Below are 15648 nucleotides of genomic sequence, written 5' to 3'. Positions count from 1 at the left end.
AAGGCAAATTTATGAATTTCAATCCGATTTCTTGTGGCGAATTTTCATAAGGGGTTCCTATGTTTATCGATAGTCCATTTGCCTGAGTGCATTTATTGTATCACGTACAGTTAAGAAAATGAAAGTTTATTTATAAAATTTCATAATGAACACTGTAGATTGAGCGTTCCTCTTTGATTGTTTTTTTTTATTTCGTTTCACTGCTGCATTAGACTAATAACGAATGCATCAAACAGCATTAAAACAATGAGATACTAACGATGTATAAAGAAATCTCCATTTTATGGCATAACTTCAAATAAATTTAAATTTAGTTTGTAAAGTTGGAAGCAAGCATTGACACAAAAATTTCGAAAATGTTTACTTTATCGTTACTGAAAAATACAAAGTCTGAAATACACATGTGGGAGACACTGTAAATTGAGTTTGGCACCACTAGCAGCGTGCCGCATCACTGAACCAAACTCTAGTGTCATCCTTATTTCATCCTAGGGTTATCCTGCCCTTCTACGCTTACTTGTCCCTTGTTCTATGTGAACCTTATGGACCGCAGAACAAATATGCGTAGAGCGACAGTATTGTTCTGGTAATTTGAGGGGTTTTAGTATTTTGTCCTTTAACCGGTAACAGTTTTTGAATTCAACATCATCAACTTAACCCTCTAATACCCAACCCCGCCTTTAGACGGGGTACACTTTGGAATTTTGTGTATTTTTTCGTAGCTCGGAAATCAAAATGATTTTATTTTTGGATTTAACCTTGACTTATAACATGCATATAAGGAAGGTTTTTTATGACTTTTGAAACTTTTTTGTATTTTTGAAAATTGTTTGAAAAATTGTATTCCTATATAACCTACAAATGCCTGGGGTTCATTTAATGTGTAATATAAAAAATCGAAGCTTTTATATTTTTCTACGATCAACCTATCACAGAAGAAGGGCTTGGTGGAATTAAAATAATTTCAAACCTGTTTTTCCGTTAATTACACGGAAAATAAAAATAATTCCAGAAAAAAAAATAAAATTAATATTTTAAAAAGTACCGTGAAAACTTGAATTATTATTATTGCCAAAAATCAGTAACCAGAAGAGGCTCCAAGAAAAAATGAAAAAGAATAGGGATGTTCAAAAATAAAAATTATAAAAATCAAAAACCAAAATTCACAAATTTGCGAATAAAAATAAATTATTGCCCAAAACGTGTCTAGAACGATTTTAGACAACGAAAAATGATATTTAGATCGAAAATAAAAATTTGGGTATTAGAGGGTTAACATAATCTTGTAAATTATTAAAAGACTTGGAAGATACTCAAGGCTAAACTTGACACAAAAGATAAAAATTGGTTTGAGATCTCTGAATGTACTAACTCTTCAAAGATTGGCCATTGCCGGTATTCGAAAAACTTGCGAAAATCATTATCACTAAACAAACCTCCTTGCTTGAAATCATTTTGTTGTTAATAAGAAGTCCCGGTGTTTTCTTCGTTTCCCGGGACAATTTAAAACCAGGGCGATGATCAGACTAGGTTTCCGATGCATGGCCAAATATCAGTACTAATGTTTTATTTCTCTCAGAAAACGAATCAATTATAATTGATAAGGGGCGCGCCTTCGTTGAGTTAATTATCTATGAAGAGCGGGAACTTTGTAACTCAATTGATTCCTTCAGATGGAAACAAAACAAGAGCTGTATCCAGATAGATACTTTATTGCCTCTCAATGGCAATTACATGCACTATACTAAGGATACGGATGATGTAACAATAGATTAAGAAATTGGTCGCATTGACGGACCTCAACCCAAGGAAAAAAATATATAAATTAATTGTACAATGATAACAGTCTTAGTAGGATTTGTATGGTAAGTTTTCTGAAAATTTCATTCTGGAATTGCTTTTGATTTTTGTACTTATCAATAAACAAAAATACTCAATATTTTTCTGTCGTCGGTACCTTACATGTTTAATCATTTTTATTTTGTTTATACGTATTATAAAAAGAAGAGACAAAAAGGATTGTGATATATTCGGATACAAATCCATAATAGTCAACATGTCATATTTTTTTTATTGGTAACATTTCGCTTATTCGTTGGAACTTCCAGGGTTCCCAGTTGTAGAATGGTCTACATCTGACTTTATTTTACATCCTCCGGGCGGCAGTTTATCCGGACCCCAATAGGTCATCAACTCCCGTCATAAATAGAAAATAAATCGTCACTTCTACTCTAAATTGTTTACGTCACGTTTCTTCGTCCTATAACAGCATTTTTTAAAACAAAAACCATTATCAAACTAAAATTGTAACACAAATTTTCCTATTTTCTCAAATTCTGCATTCAGTAACACTTCCGATCTCTTAAGTTTATTCGTAAGTGCTGACTAGTAGGAATTGATTAAACTATATTCTCTCGGCGTCTTCTCGTTTCGATTCGTGGTTGGCTGCAGCATGTTCCGCTGCAATGACGGATATTTTATGTGGCTTCTCGCTTGCACTATAATATCACATTTTTCAGAAAATCTTCTTGTTAAGTACACAATTTTTCACAACAGTCGAAAAATGTTAGGCACATATGAATTTTCTTGGAGATGATGCTCACTGTCACCAACGACCCCAGTCCTGTTTGATCATGTCGGCGGCCTTCTCGGCGATCATGATGACCGGAGCGTTGGGGTTGCCGCTGACGATCGTTGGCATTATGCTAGCATCTACTACTCTCAATCCGGAAACTCCATACACCCGTAATCGGGCATCGACCACAGCACCGGGATCCCAGCTTGGTCCCATCTTTGCCGTTCCGGCAGGATGGTAAATAGTGAAAGTGAACTGCTTGATGCAGCACGCCCAGTATTCGTCCGACATGAATGGCAAATGTCGGCAGCCAGGCAAGGGAATTTTATGCGGACGGGATCCGAACCGTTGGAATGCCTGAGTATACGATACATTGATCGCAATTTTGATGCCTTCCACGAGAACCGCTACATCTTCCGGATGGTCGAAATAGTTGGGTTCAAGGGCGGGTGGCACGAATGGATTCCGCGATCTCAATCGTACCCAACCCGTACTTTTAGGTCGTAATAGAAGTGGCAAAATTGTCCAGGTTTCGGCATTTTGTATTGGTTTGTAAACTGTATTGTAGAACCCATCGCGAAGATTAAGGATCTTACGAATGTTTTGTCCACCGTCAGAGTTCACTGAACTCGGTCCAAAGTGGAATTGTATGTCTGGCCACTGACCGGAAGGATCTGCGTATTTGGTGTTGACGAAAGCCAATCCTTCAATTCCTGGGAATGTCATGGGACCTCTTTCGTTGAATATGTAATCAAATGCAACCGGCAACGTTGTGAAGCGAGATGTCTTCACGGTGACCGGTTCATCAACGAGGAAGGTCAATCCACCTAGTCCCACATGGTCTTGCATGTTGTCACCCACTGGAAGATCTGACAATACTGGGATTCCAAACTCAGCCAAGTGGTCAGCTGGTCCGACACCACTCAGCATCAATATTTGAGGAGTGTTCAACGCCCCTGCCGAAAGAATGATTTCCTTCTTGGCGAATACTAACTGTTTTTTGCCATTTCGGGAAAATTCAACTCCATATGCTCTATTATTTCTGTCAAACAGTATACGCGTCACATGAGCATGCATAGCAACGTGAAGATTATTCCTTAGCCGAACCGGTCGTAGGAATGCTTTAGAAGTACTGCAGCGACTGCCTCTTCTCATCGTTGCTTGAAGCAGCATGAAGCCGGTCTGTTCCTCTCCATTGATGTCTCTGTTCTCATAGCCCATTTCTAGACCGGCTTTTATGAACGCTATTGATAACGGTGTTCTCCAAGGGGCTTCCTGGACTGTTAGATAACCTCCTACTCCATGGTATGGCGATCGTGCCATGTAAGGATTCCGATTGTCCTCCGATTTGATGAAATATGGTAGGACGTTTTCGTATCCCCATCCAATGTTTCCTTGCTCTAGCCAGCTATCGTAATCCCTTCGATTTCCTCTTACATATACCATTGCGTTAAGCACACTTGATCCTCCCATAACTTTTCCTCTAGGCCAATTACATCGATCGCCTATCATAGCCTGACAGTACCGCCGGTCTCCCGGCGGCACCGTTTGATATTTCCAGTCAAATTCCGTTAACTGGAGGTAACCAGCTAATGATGGAACATCGGTCACCTCCGTTTCATCGCCACCTGCTTCTAGTAGTAGCACTGACCAATCTCCTATCTCTGAGAGCCGCGAGGCCATGACGGCACCAGCCGATCCGGCGCCAATGACAATGAAGTCATAGTAAGGTCTTAGCTGAAAAATAAATAAGAGCGTAGATTAGATGCATGGTTTAGGGTTAAAGGAGCGATTTGTTACTGATTGTTGGTCGATGGGATTCGATTCCGGATCTACACTTTGGTATCTATAGTAATTGACTCCTACAGCTATAAGTGGTATGAGAGTCAGTAGTGCTATCGGGGTGTGCGTGAGTCCTCCAGCTACTGCCGCTACTGAAGCGAGTCCAAGAGCCATTGCACGAGAGAACTAGTGTAGCCAAGCTGGTTTGCCAAAATTTTGAAGAGTGATAGAGCGATTGTAGAAGAGTTGACAAGACCGGCGATAGAGAGAAAGAGTCGTTTATACAGTAGTTAAGTATTCCTATGAGTAGCTTCTATTCAGGTGATAGTGTCAGCGTACGTGAGGGTTGCCGGTCCGCTATATCCACACATCAAGATCTTTTTTGTTGTTTTCGGAAAGAATTTTCGGCGTGTAGTTGCGTATACCGCCGGGTCGCACTTTTTGGAACAGCAATTTCGCGTTTCGGTCCTCTTCCTCTATGTCCAGGTAGGACTTTATGTATAGATGCTCGTTGAGATATTTGGTCTGGCGTTCGACGCTTTTGTAAGAAGAGGCTGCAGAAGCTGATGATGCCGAGGAAGTCGTCGAAGCGGTAGAAGGAGAGCGAGAGGGCGCACCAGAAGATTTCGATCCCGTCGAGGAGGCCAAAGAGGTGTGGTGGTGATGGTGGTGGTGGTGGTGATGGCGGTAGTCATGTGCGGAAGTACATCTGGAGGGCAGTGATTTCTCCTGGCCCATTTTATTGAAACTCTGGAATGAAAAAGAGTAGACTAATTAGTGAATATATTTCATGAGCTATAGTTGAAAATATTTTGTAAGATCTACTGCCCTGTATCGCAAGTCTGTCCCAGTGGTAAAAAGGAGGCATTATAAAAGGGATGAATAGTTTACAAACTATAATTTTAAAACATTCCAGGAAAAAGCAACACGAGCTAATGTCAATGAATCCAATGAACAATTCGCTTTCGCTCCATTTTGAACAATCGGTGCGGAAACCTGAAGAAGGGCTAATATGTGATTACTCTTCATTATATAACAAATTGTTATTAACAATTCGGTTTGCTGGGTTTCTTTCATTTTACCGCACAAATCTTATGGTGTTGTTAGTGCTGCTGAAAGATTAAAGATATGTTGAACTGTTTACCATATGTTCAATACACTTACATATTCAATCAAAGTCGAATTCTTATGAATGATGATGGATACGATAAGGTTTTTCATGATTTTCTCATGTACCAACTTCCCTCGTGAAGCTTCACATAACCATAACCATGTGCATAACCTCAAAATCTTAAAAAAAATCTTGCTTTGAAGAACGATTGAGAATATCTATGGTAAAGAGCCTGTGGAAACAGCTGTAACGAGAGACTCCTTTAACCGTTAGAAAAATAACGGAGCAATCCTTAAATCCATTTCTGAAAGAATATCTGAGTGATTTCCCAGCTTTTTGCAGCCAACCCTGTAATTTCTTAAAAATGGTCGTGAGCATCTTGTGAAGTAACTGGAATATCATTAAAGGTTCTTTAAAAATCGTTTGAAGAAGTAATGGGGTAAGATGCCAAATATCGTGATAAGAATAAGTAGCAACTAAATGTTTAAGCAGCTGATTCTACTTGTGAACCGATTTTCAATTTTATTTTTATGATCTCTCACTCATCATGTTTACTTGATTCTTCGTGAAATAAGTTTCTAGTGGTAGTCAGTTTTCCCCAGCTAGCATGAGTCAGGAACGTTTTTATCGTACGGTCGATGAAACCTCCTAGTCATTTGAGCAATTAAGTAACTTCTGTGATTACTGGACGTATTTAAATTATTGTTTGATCACATCTTAAATTCGTAGTGTTAACGACTGTTTTTGGTGTAAGCAATGGCATAACGACTGTTCTTGATAAAACCAACACTGTGTGCGTTTGAAATGCAAAAATGATACGCGGTAAGATTTTTTTCTATAAGGATACCGATGTCAAAGATTGATTTTATTTGTTAGGTTGGTGATGATGTGGATCATGATTTGCTTAGTGTTTTTGATAACTTTGTGTTACCGTATTTGAAGCTCATTTAGATCAATCGCAAACAGCAATAGGTATAACCCTCAAAGATCCTCAAAAATGTTTGAATCTCGGCGAATTTCGAGCAATCCCTCAGAGCACTATGTAGATGTTCTTGGCTAAATTACCACAGATATTTTGTGGCATCATTCATATAAATATTCAGAGAATAATATAAAGATTATCCGAAACAAAATGTTTGCAGAATTGCTGAAGGGATTTCAGTGAAATATTTGAAGGAGTTTCTGCGCAATTCATCATTTTCCAAGGATCTTTAGTTTCTTCAGAGAAATTTTGCGATTAGCCGCAAGTTTCAAGCTTATTTTAGCGAAAAGAAAAAAAAACTGCACAAATTCGAATAATTTCTACTATTTATACCATAGGTTCCCAAACTTTTAGAATACACGACCCACCTAGCAATCAGGCATATTTATCAAGAACCACCGGGGGAAAAAATCACTTTTGTGCTTCTTTTTTCACATAAACAAGTAATGAATTATCGTTCTTTTTTTAGAGAATAAATGAATTTTAGACAAAAATCATCAGTAAAAAATGAACGTAACATAAAAACTTTTGTTTGCTCTTCACTGCATTCTTCTGCATCTTTTGGGACGAATTAATTAAATTATTTTCCAATATTTCGAAGTTGAAGAAAGTAAGCTGAACCTAATGAAAAGTCACCATATTTTGCAGAGATTTTGATAAGAATGCATTGGTTATGCATTCTTATCAATACCAGAACCATTAACATTAGCAGTTGGTGGTTCTATTTTCAACGGTCAATGTCTCTTGGTTAAGTTTTCAAAACGAAAAACTCCAAGCTGGGACTGTAAATCATCCCAAGTAAATCGATAAACTTAAATTTCTAATAAAAAGGAGCCCAAAATGCAAAGTGGTATAAGTGACATTTTAGTCGATTTTGAATTAAGTAAACTACATTTTTTTTTCAAACTTTCCAACAGTATTTTTGGGTGATTTTTGTATGGAAAGTTAATGCAAACATTTCAAAGTCTGTTGCGGCGCTGCCTGGCAATGCTGCACAACTGCTGGAATCTAAACCATTTTCCATTCACACCAAGCAATATGATAATGATAAGCCAACGATCGCCTTTGGCGACGGAGAAGGATATGACAACAAACCTTGATAAAAAGTCTAACTCTAAAACGTGGAAATCTAGAGCTACTTAAATTAAAGTATACTATAAATATCTTAAAGCTAAATGCATTAAGATAGTTGACGCTAGTGACTTATTTCCTTTCTTACGCTACTGTGAATGCTGAAGGTGAATCGTAAGACCTTAATGGGTGACTCTGTTCACTTCCTCATGGGTGGTTCTCTAAAACCCATTGGGCTCCAAATACATTTATCATATAGGTACATCTTATTGTTGAAATTCAGATCATTTCATAAACTGACAAAAACCTTCCATGGCGAAGAGAACAAAACTTCGTCGTTACAGCACATTGACTATCTTCATATGATCTTCCAGTTTCATATTATCCCATAATACAATAACACTGTTCGACAAAAAAAGTCGATCTGAATGCACAGAGACCGGACAACCCGGGCTTGACAGTATAAAAATAAACAAAAATAATGGCGTTTTCAGAATGTTCGTGTCTGCCCCAGGTCATTTTTAAAATATACTTGAACTTTTTGCATTTTTTATTTAGATTTATCTGATCAATAAACCGACACAGTGTTTTATATTCAGGACAGCGGAATTCATGTACCATATAATGTTTTAAACGTTAAGTCCAATATGAAGAGTTGTAATAAGATTTGCAGGAAGCCCTCCCCCCTTTTTTTGCACCCTCCCCATTTTTAAAGTATCGCAAATGATAGAATATTTGATGTACAGGGGGTTGTCAAAATAACTGGGACAGGCAAAAAATGGGCCAACTTTGGAATGCTGTAACTTTGACAAAAATTGACCGGTGGTCACAAAAGTGGCCACTGTAGTCAAATATCCACTTAAGGTCTATAATAGCCTTATTTAGCACAAGACATGAAAAATGAACCATCGCACGATATGTATTGGAGTTCAATTTCAATTGTCCCTAATTAAAGTTTTAAACATTATATGGCACATGAATTCCGCTGTCCTGAATATAAAACACTGTGTCGGTTTATTGATTAGATTAGATTTTTAAATAAAAAATGCAAAAAGTTCAAGTATATTTTAAAAATGACCTGGGGCAGACACGAACATTCTGAAAACGCCATTATTTTTGTTTATTTTTATACTTTCAAGCCCGGGTTGTCTGGTCTCTGTGCATTCAGATCGACTTTTTTTGTCGAACAGTGTAATTCATATAATTTCCCAAGATAAGTTCCACAAATATAGAATTATGCATAGTAAAATCTACTGAGTTATTTTGCTTACCATCATCAAATTATTATTTAAATATAACAGCGCAGCTATTCTGCCAGATCACGTTGAGAGCCCTAGATTTCAAGTCTACCTGGGATCTTTTCGTAATAAAAATTTTGTCTACCTCCCAGGGCATAATGTATCTTCATAATTCCATGCGACATACGAATGCCGAAATGATCACTTGGCAAAGAACTGAAAGCTTTGATATACATGTATGTGGTAGAGCTGATAAGAATACTGAGCTGATTATCAGGTTCTATCCCAATTGGGTTGTAATACCAGAAAGACGAATGAAAGAAGAAAAATATAAGTATTGTTTCACTTTAGAAATCATCTTAAATTTGTAATATGAAAATTCAGTTTATTAGCTACAGACTTTATTTAGAATGCCGAATCCCGGCTTAATTTAACCGAGATATGCTGAGTAGTCGGCTAACAAATTTCATAATATATCAAAAATCAAAAGCTGAGTATCAGTCTATGGTGGAAATGTTCGCATCACGAACAAGCTCGGTGTGAGTGCTTATACCCGTGTGATTTATTGTGGTTATGACAGACAAATCAATTGTATATCCATCAAATCGACAGTAAACTCCCAGTTTGTAGTCAAAAACTCCTGAAACCAGACATCTCGGAGGGGAAATAGCCCAAAAGCACATTTGACTCTGAACGGCTCCAACCACGTTCACGAATCACTTTAGCTTCGTTTACTCGTGAACACGACAGATGCGAGTAACGCAGCTCCCCGATGTCCGCGAGCAATTTGTTTTGTTTTTGTGCTGGTTCAACAGACATGTTCGCCACTTTCCGTCACTGGTATCAGTAAATTATATTTCGTTACTATGTAACTTGGCTATTTATGAGCCTGATAAAATTGAAAAGCTGACACTCACATAGCCGAGCTCGTGACATGCCGGAAACCTAAGCATGTGAAAGTTAAGTATTACGAAAATCAAACTCCAGAAAATTGTAATATTTCTCTAGTTTGACTATACTTACTTCATTATTATCATTGTGTAACATTAATCATCTGTAAATACTTGAAAAGTCGTACATAATAGATGATGAGAAAGAATTTTGACTGAATCATTCTCCATCATTTCCGAAATTAAATATTAGTTGAATTCAATATTTATGCAAATTCTGTAGACTTTGGTCCATATTATGACATATTCAAAGCTTTTAGTAAAAATTGTTTGAATGTTACAAAGCTATGAAAATGTTAGTACAACATTATAGAAATCAGGCACAAAAGTAGAAAATAGTAGTTCTGTAGAATTTCAGATGTGTTTGACTGAATAGTAGTTTCAGAACCCCGATATAAAATCAATGTATGAATTTCTAAGTATTTTCGTCGTTTCGAAGACATAGAGGAACTATAATGGTGACAGTAGTTTTCCAGAAAGCTGTGACAGTTTGCTATAAATTAACCCGAGAAAAGTTTTAAAGTTGTTAATATAATATCTATGGTTTTCAAATATAAGGATTTTCATTGAAACTGAAAAAATCAGATAACAATGATATAGAATTTACAACTACCTATAACATAAAAGAGTCTCATGTCATGTAAATCTATCGGATTTGGATTTTAAATTTAAAATAGTTTATATAAATATAATGCATTGCATAATGGTCCGAATCGTCATTCTCTGTTCGCCGATTTTGAACGTGTGATGTCTTCAGATAAGTTGTTTGTGATTGAGTTTAGCATCTTCTAAGAGAAAAATGAATAGGATGGTCCTTATTTAGGATTTAATTTTGACTAACTTTTTTTGTTTAAAGTTTACGTGAATGTAGTCTTCAGAAGAGTTCTACAGGAAGTAATGATTTTTGCTAAACATTGCGTGCTTATAATTCTTGTATAATTAAAGTTATAAGCAAATTTAAGTGAACACTACGAAATTTTTGGATACCCATAACTCATGGAGTTGGTTCGATATTTTTTTCTTTTAGCGGCCATCGAAAGGCCATACAAAAGGCAAATTTTGCTGTCAAAACTGTGAGAACGCAGTTTTTGTAAATTGAAAGAATTAAACTGAAAAAAAAAACAAAATTCTTAGGTCTACCTTAAGTTAAAACTTTCAGAATCAATTTACTTTGCTCAAATGAAGAGTTAGATCGTCTTCGACAAAGTTGTTCAAAATAACATTTTCTAAAAGTTTGCAGCAGAACGCTGCCACACATTTCTTTAATCAAAAAAGTATGAGTCTAAGGGGGCCATCCTATTAAACATTTTATTTTAGAAAATACAGAATTAAATTACGAATAACTTCTTTGGAGATATCATTGGTTCACAATCTACGAGAACATAGAAAACATTTTTTTTCCTTCCAAATTGTCGATTCGGACCATTGTGCATTGAATTGTGTTTCACTCCTCGGGGGCTTGAGCACCCTTGATCGGAAGGTCCAGGGCATTTGCCCCTTTGGCACCAAATCCGGGCCTGTGTACGATCCCAAATAAATCCCTGCAACAGTAAATGCATGATTGTTGGCAGGAACTTTCGTAAAAATTCATAAATCTCGTTTATGAAGAAATCTGAAAAAAAAATCAAAATGAATTCTAAAGATAATCCTGAAAAAATGACTAATAAAGCTCCATGACCTTCCATTACTTGATAATAGCTAATGAGAAATACAAATACAAATAATAATAAAGGTCAAATTAGGAATGGCTCAAATTGAATGACTGAAATGGACATATCTTGCGAAGATTTCCGCAAATGATCTCGTCAAGCACTAATAAAATAAAATCAGATCCTGTTGACAAGAATAATGGAAAACTGCTAAAGATCTCAGAGTAAATCAACAGAAACACTTGACAGATAAACTTAAAAATTGCGTCTGTAATCCACCACATTTTTTTATTTGAGACATTTCACACTAGTAGATGCAATCCACCACAGATAATGCAATATTTCTGATATGATCTTTTTGGAAACTTCTGATAAAACATTGGTAGTTATTCTTACAAAATAATTAACATTGGATGCATTTACGGGGGGCCGAAGGAGGCCCCAACAAATCTTGAAAATCATATTTGTAGTTAAACTTTTACGAATAAACATAATCAATGTAATAGTACATATTTTTTCAATCACATCATATAATTTGAAAGATTCAATTTTATTGTTAGAAATCCGGAATGATTTTCGAAATTTATGCAAAATGTATTAGTTTATATCTAATTAATTGAACAAAATATCAGAACATTCAGAATGAAATTTTGCTGACTTCAAGAGAAACAAAAAGATTTTAAAATAGTTTGGATAAACAAGTAGAGTGCAATCCTTTTGCTTTAATTCCTAACGATTTTCTAACGTGACTTTTACAACTGTAACAAAAGATTTGTCAACGAATTTTAAAATTTTGTTGGAATGCAATTTATAGATCTGCAGATCAAGTAATAGAACTTAATTATTAAAATAGTATTTTGGTAGATGACTCCATCAATCACACAATAATGGTAGCACTTAAGTGCCTTGAATATAGAATGGTTTTGTAGCATTTAAGTGCCTTGAATATAGAAATTTTAGAAACATCTAGTTTGGAGAAAGAGAACAAGAAGAGACTAGACAGGAATCATAAAAAAACGAAAATTGACCAAACAGGAAACAGAAAAATAGCTTTTTTAAAATGCCATGTACGACAGTATTACTACCGATTTTTTTCATGATGTTTTTAAAAGTTTTCTTGAGAATTTAGGTATTTTCCCAAAGATTCAGAGATTATTCCAAAGATTTCTCCAGAAAATCATTAAGTGCCTATTTCTCGAATTCTTTCCTAAGGAATTCTCTCAAGCATTTTGTTTCAGATATCCCAAGAATATAACCTGGATGTTTCCAAAGACAACCATAAAAAAAGTATTTTAGAGATTCAATCAGAAATTTCTCCAAATATTCTCAGATATTTTCAGGGAAATTCTAAATCTCAAACAATTTTTTGGGAATCGGTTTTCCATCCAATTCCATAGTATATCTTCCAAGATTTACGTTTAGAACATCTTAAAAAACTGGAGAATCGGTTGAAGGATTAGTGAAAAATATCTGGAGCAACTCCTAGTATAGTCTTTACTGGAAATAATATAATTGGAGTGCTCAAGGATTTCCAGGAGAAAATTCTGGAGAAAATCATCTAAGTATCCTTTGAAAATCACTGGAAGAATTTGTGGGAGAATTGGTAAAGGAGTCTCTAAAAGAATTTTTAGAGAGATCCCTGTAGTATTCCAGATGAAATCTGCGGACAAACTAACCTACTAACTGTGGACACTAAAAGATTTCTTGAAGTTTTTCCTCGAGACATGTGGGACAAAATTCTTAAGGTGACACATCTCGGAATCCAAACATGGCAGGTACAATGGCCGGCTTGTGCCTCTACTCACGATTTCAAAGGCACTAATCTGTTGAAATAATGAACGTACAAGATCAATCTTCTTATTTTAAGCTTTATGCTAGTGCACAAAGCTAAAATAGGAATTGCACTGTGGTTTGATGCCTTTTTCGCGAGATTTGTGCCTTCAAAGTTTTGGTACATTATTGAATTATGATTCCTAACTGTTTCACCTTAATGAACCTGCTGATTAGCCACGTTAAAGTCTTATAATCTTTTTTTGGAGCCTGTAGAATTTTGCATCAGGATTTACTGTAACCAGAATGAGGAAGAAATGAGACTTCAGATACCATTTTGATTAAACTAGAGACATTAGAGATCTTCAATCAAAAACAGAAACTTACATTGAAATAAATCAATTTGTTCAACTCAAAACTGCTAAATCATTATGTTCAACAACTTCAATATTCAAGTTCATATTCAACAGGAACAGAATAAGCATAATTTGAATGAAGGTACCAATAAAAAAGGAATCATCAAATAAGTTTTATTGTTTACGAATAAGCCCCAAAAACATTGAATTTAACCTTTAAACATAGAAACATGACTTCTGATAACGAAAACCTTTCTGAAACATCAAAAACATCTAATCTATTTCAATGTATCAAAATGTTTTTTTTTTTTTCTGAGAAAAGGGCAACAAGGCAATGGCCTCAGGGCCCTCACATTTTTAATACGGCCCTGATTGGATGCCTGGATCTAGTTTTCCAAATAATAAGTTTTAAGTAATTATATAGGGAAACTGTACCAGTTATGGCTATAGTGATTCCCTATTTCGCCATAAGACAAATTTAGAAAACTGTCCCATTTTAAAGCTTTTTGAATGTGTTAGCATCAATATATAATTGATATTTTACTACTTACACTCACAAAAAGATTAAAAATTTGAAAACAATTGAATTATTACGTATGGCGAAATAGGGAACCACTATGTCCATAACTGTTACACCTACCCTATATATCTAATTTTAGCATTTTGTACAAAATATACGTACTTCCAAAACATTTCTTACCAAAATAAAAAAATGCCTTGGAAAAATGAAATAATACAATAATTCCGCCAAAAACTCATCAATGGTATTCCCAGGAGTTTGTTGAAGATTATTACTTCATAAATCATATAATTTTTCGAATTTTGTGAAGATTTTTTTTTCTCAGATATTCTCCTAGCATTCCAATAAGGTCTCGACAAGATTTTTCAAAAAAGTTATTAGGTATCTATGAGGAATTTCACGACGTTTTGTGTTTCGACCTTTTGTCCTTAAACCCTGTTATTCATACTCTAGGAGAGGTGCTCTTTTTCATATGAGCCAACCATCGACAGTGAGAAATTCCACCAGAAACTCTTAGAAAACATTGTTATATGAAAATCTTGCCAAAAAATTCTTGAGCTGGATTGTAAAAGATTCCGTCAAAGGTGAATGAATAATTTCTGGCCACGAAATTGGCGACGAAGATTTTTGGTCTAATCTGGCAAGAAAAACTAAAAACGCAAGGAATTGTGCATTAATACCTCAAAGAATGATCTATGTTTAATTTTCAAGCTCGCATTGCAATAATATTCACGCAACGTTGGTAAAGAAGAAGTATCTGGCTTACAATCTTTCGTTGACATAATGATTTTGAAGGAAATACAGATATTCTGCAGTTAAAAAAAATAAGTAATTAATCTAAAATATAGAAAGTATCAAAAATCTGCATAGCGGTAATGATGAACTCTAGTAAAGCAAGCAAGGTTAGAGATTCTTCACATCTATTCGTCTATTAAGAATAGACTGGCCCAGCTCACTATGGGAGAAAAATAAAGTTGTATGATTCCACGGGGCACCCCCCAGGATTATTTCTTGGGGTTAGACGAAGCCTTTCTGAAAAATTCAGCTCATTTGGTCGTTCCATGGGCTGGCGGATTTGAATTGAAGTTAATATGGGATTTTCAGCTCAAACACATGAGCAACAGCACATCATCTACTGTTTGGTTCAGGAAAATTTAAGATCGCGTTCAATTGGACCCAGAATCTCATAAACACTACTTGATGTAATAGCGAAGAATATTGTAGAAGATTGTGCCATGATCAAAATTAATAAAGTTGGTGTTTTAACCATCTGAAGTATATCATGCAATACTGCTTGTATTTCTTCAACATAGCTTGGAGGTAGCCACTAAGCGCATCATAGCCACCTATGACGCTGGGCGAGCTGAGGCACATGTCGCATGCATATAAGTGACTGTACGGGAGTGCTGATCTAAGCCCAACTTTCAACAACTGAAAGAGTAATGAAAATGAGATTGAATCCAGATACAACCTTCTGCAATTATGTTCATTAGGGTATCAACTAGTGTATTTGTCATTCTGGGCTTATTTGAACGCGAACAATTAGTATACGGAACGAAACAGTGACATAGGATCAATTTTCAATATATTTGAGACGAATATCCCATACAAACTTCAAATCGAATGCGCCAGCTGGTGAAGCAA

The 15648-nt window shown here is 35.7% G+C and overlaps 1 protein-coding gene and 1 long non-coding RNA gene across 7 annotated transcripts in view; one reads left to right on the top strand and one right to left on the bottom strand.

The window, feature by feature from the left end:
- The window catches only part of LOC110679629, a 427025-nt gene that overhangs the window by 278092 nt on the left and 133285 nt on the right, over positions 1-15648 (top strand). The window lies entirely within an intron of this gene.
- Positions 2052-15648, bottom strand: part of LOC5563957 (glucose dehydrogenase [FAD, quinone]) — an 81352-nt gene continuing 67755 nt past the window's right edge. For all 5 annotated transcript variants that reach the window (XM_021854957.1, XM_021854959.1, XM_021854960.1 and 2 more), the window contains 2 exons: positions 4376-5107; positions 2052-4312 (listed from right to left, as the gene is read on the bottom strand). In XM_021854957.1, the coding sequence (XP_021710649.1) occupies positions 2606-4312; positions 4376-4531 (1863 nt within the window). In that variant the 5' untranslated portion in view covers positions 4532-5107 and the 3' untranslated portion in view covers positions 2052-2605. The remainder of the gene's footprint in view (positions 4313-4375; positions 5108-15648) is intronic.

The sequence above is a fragment of the Aedes aegypti genome, chromosome 3 (assembly GCF_002204515.2).
Source record: "Aedes aegypti strain LVP_AGWG chromosome 3, AaegL5.0 Primary Assembly, whole genome shotgun sequence".
In the NCBI taxonomy this organism is placed as follows: Eukaryota; Metazoa; Arthropoda; class Insecta; order Diptera; family Culicidae; genus Aedes; species Aedes aegypti.
This window is presented reverse-complemented; position numbering and strand designations above follow the sequence as displayed.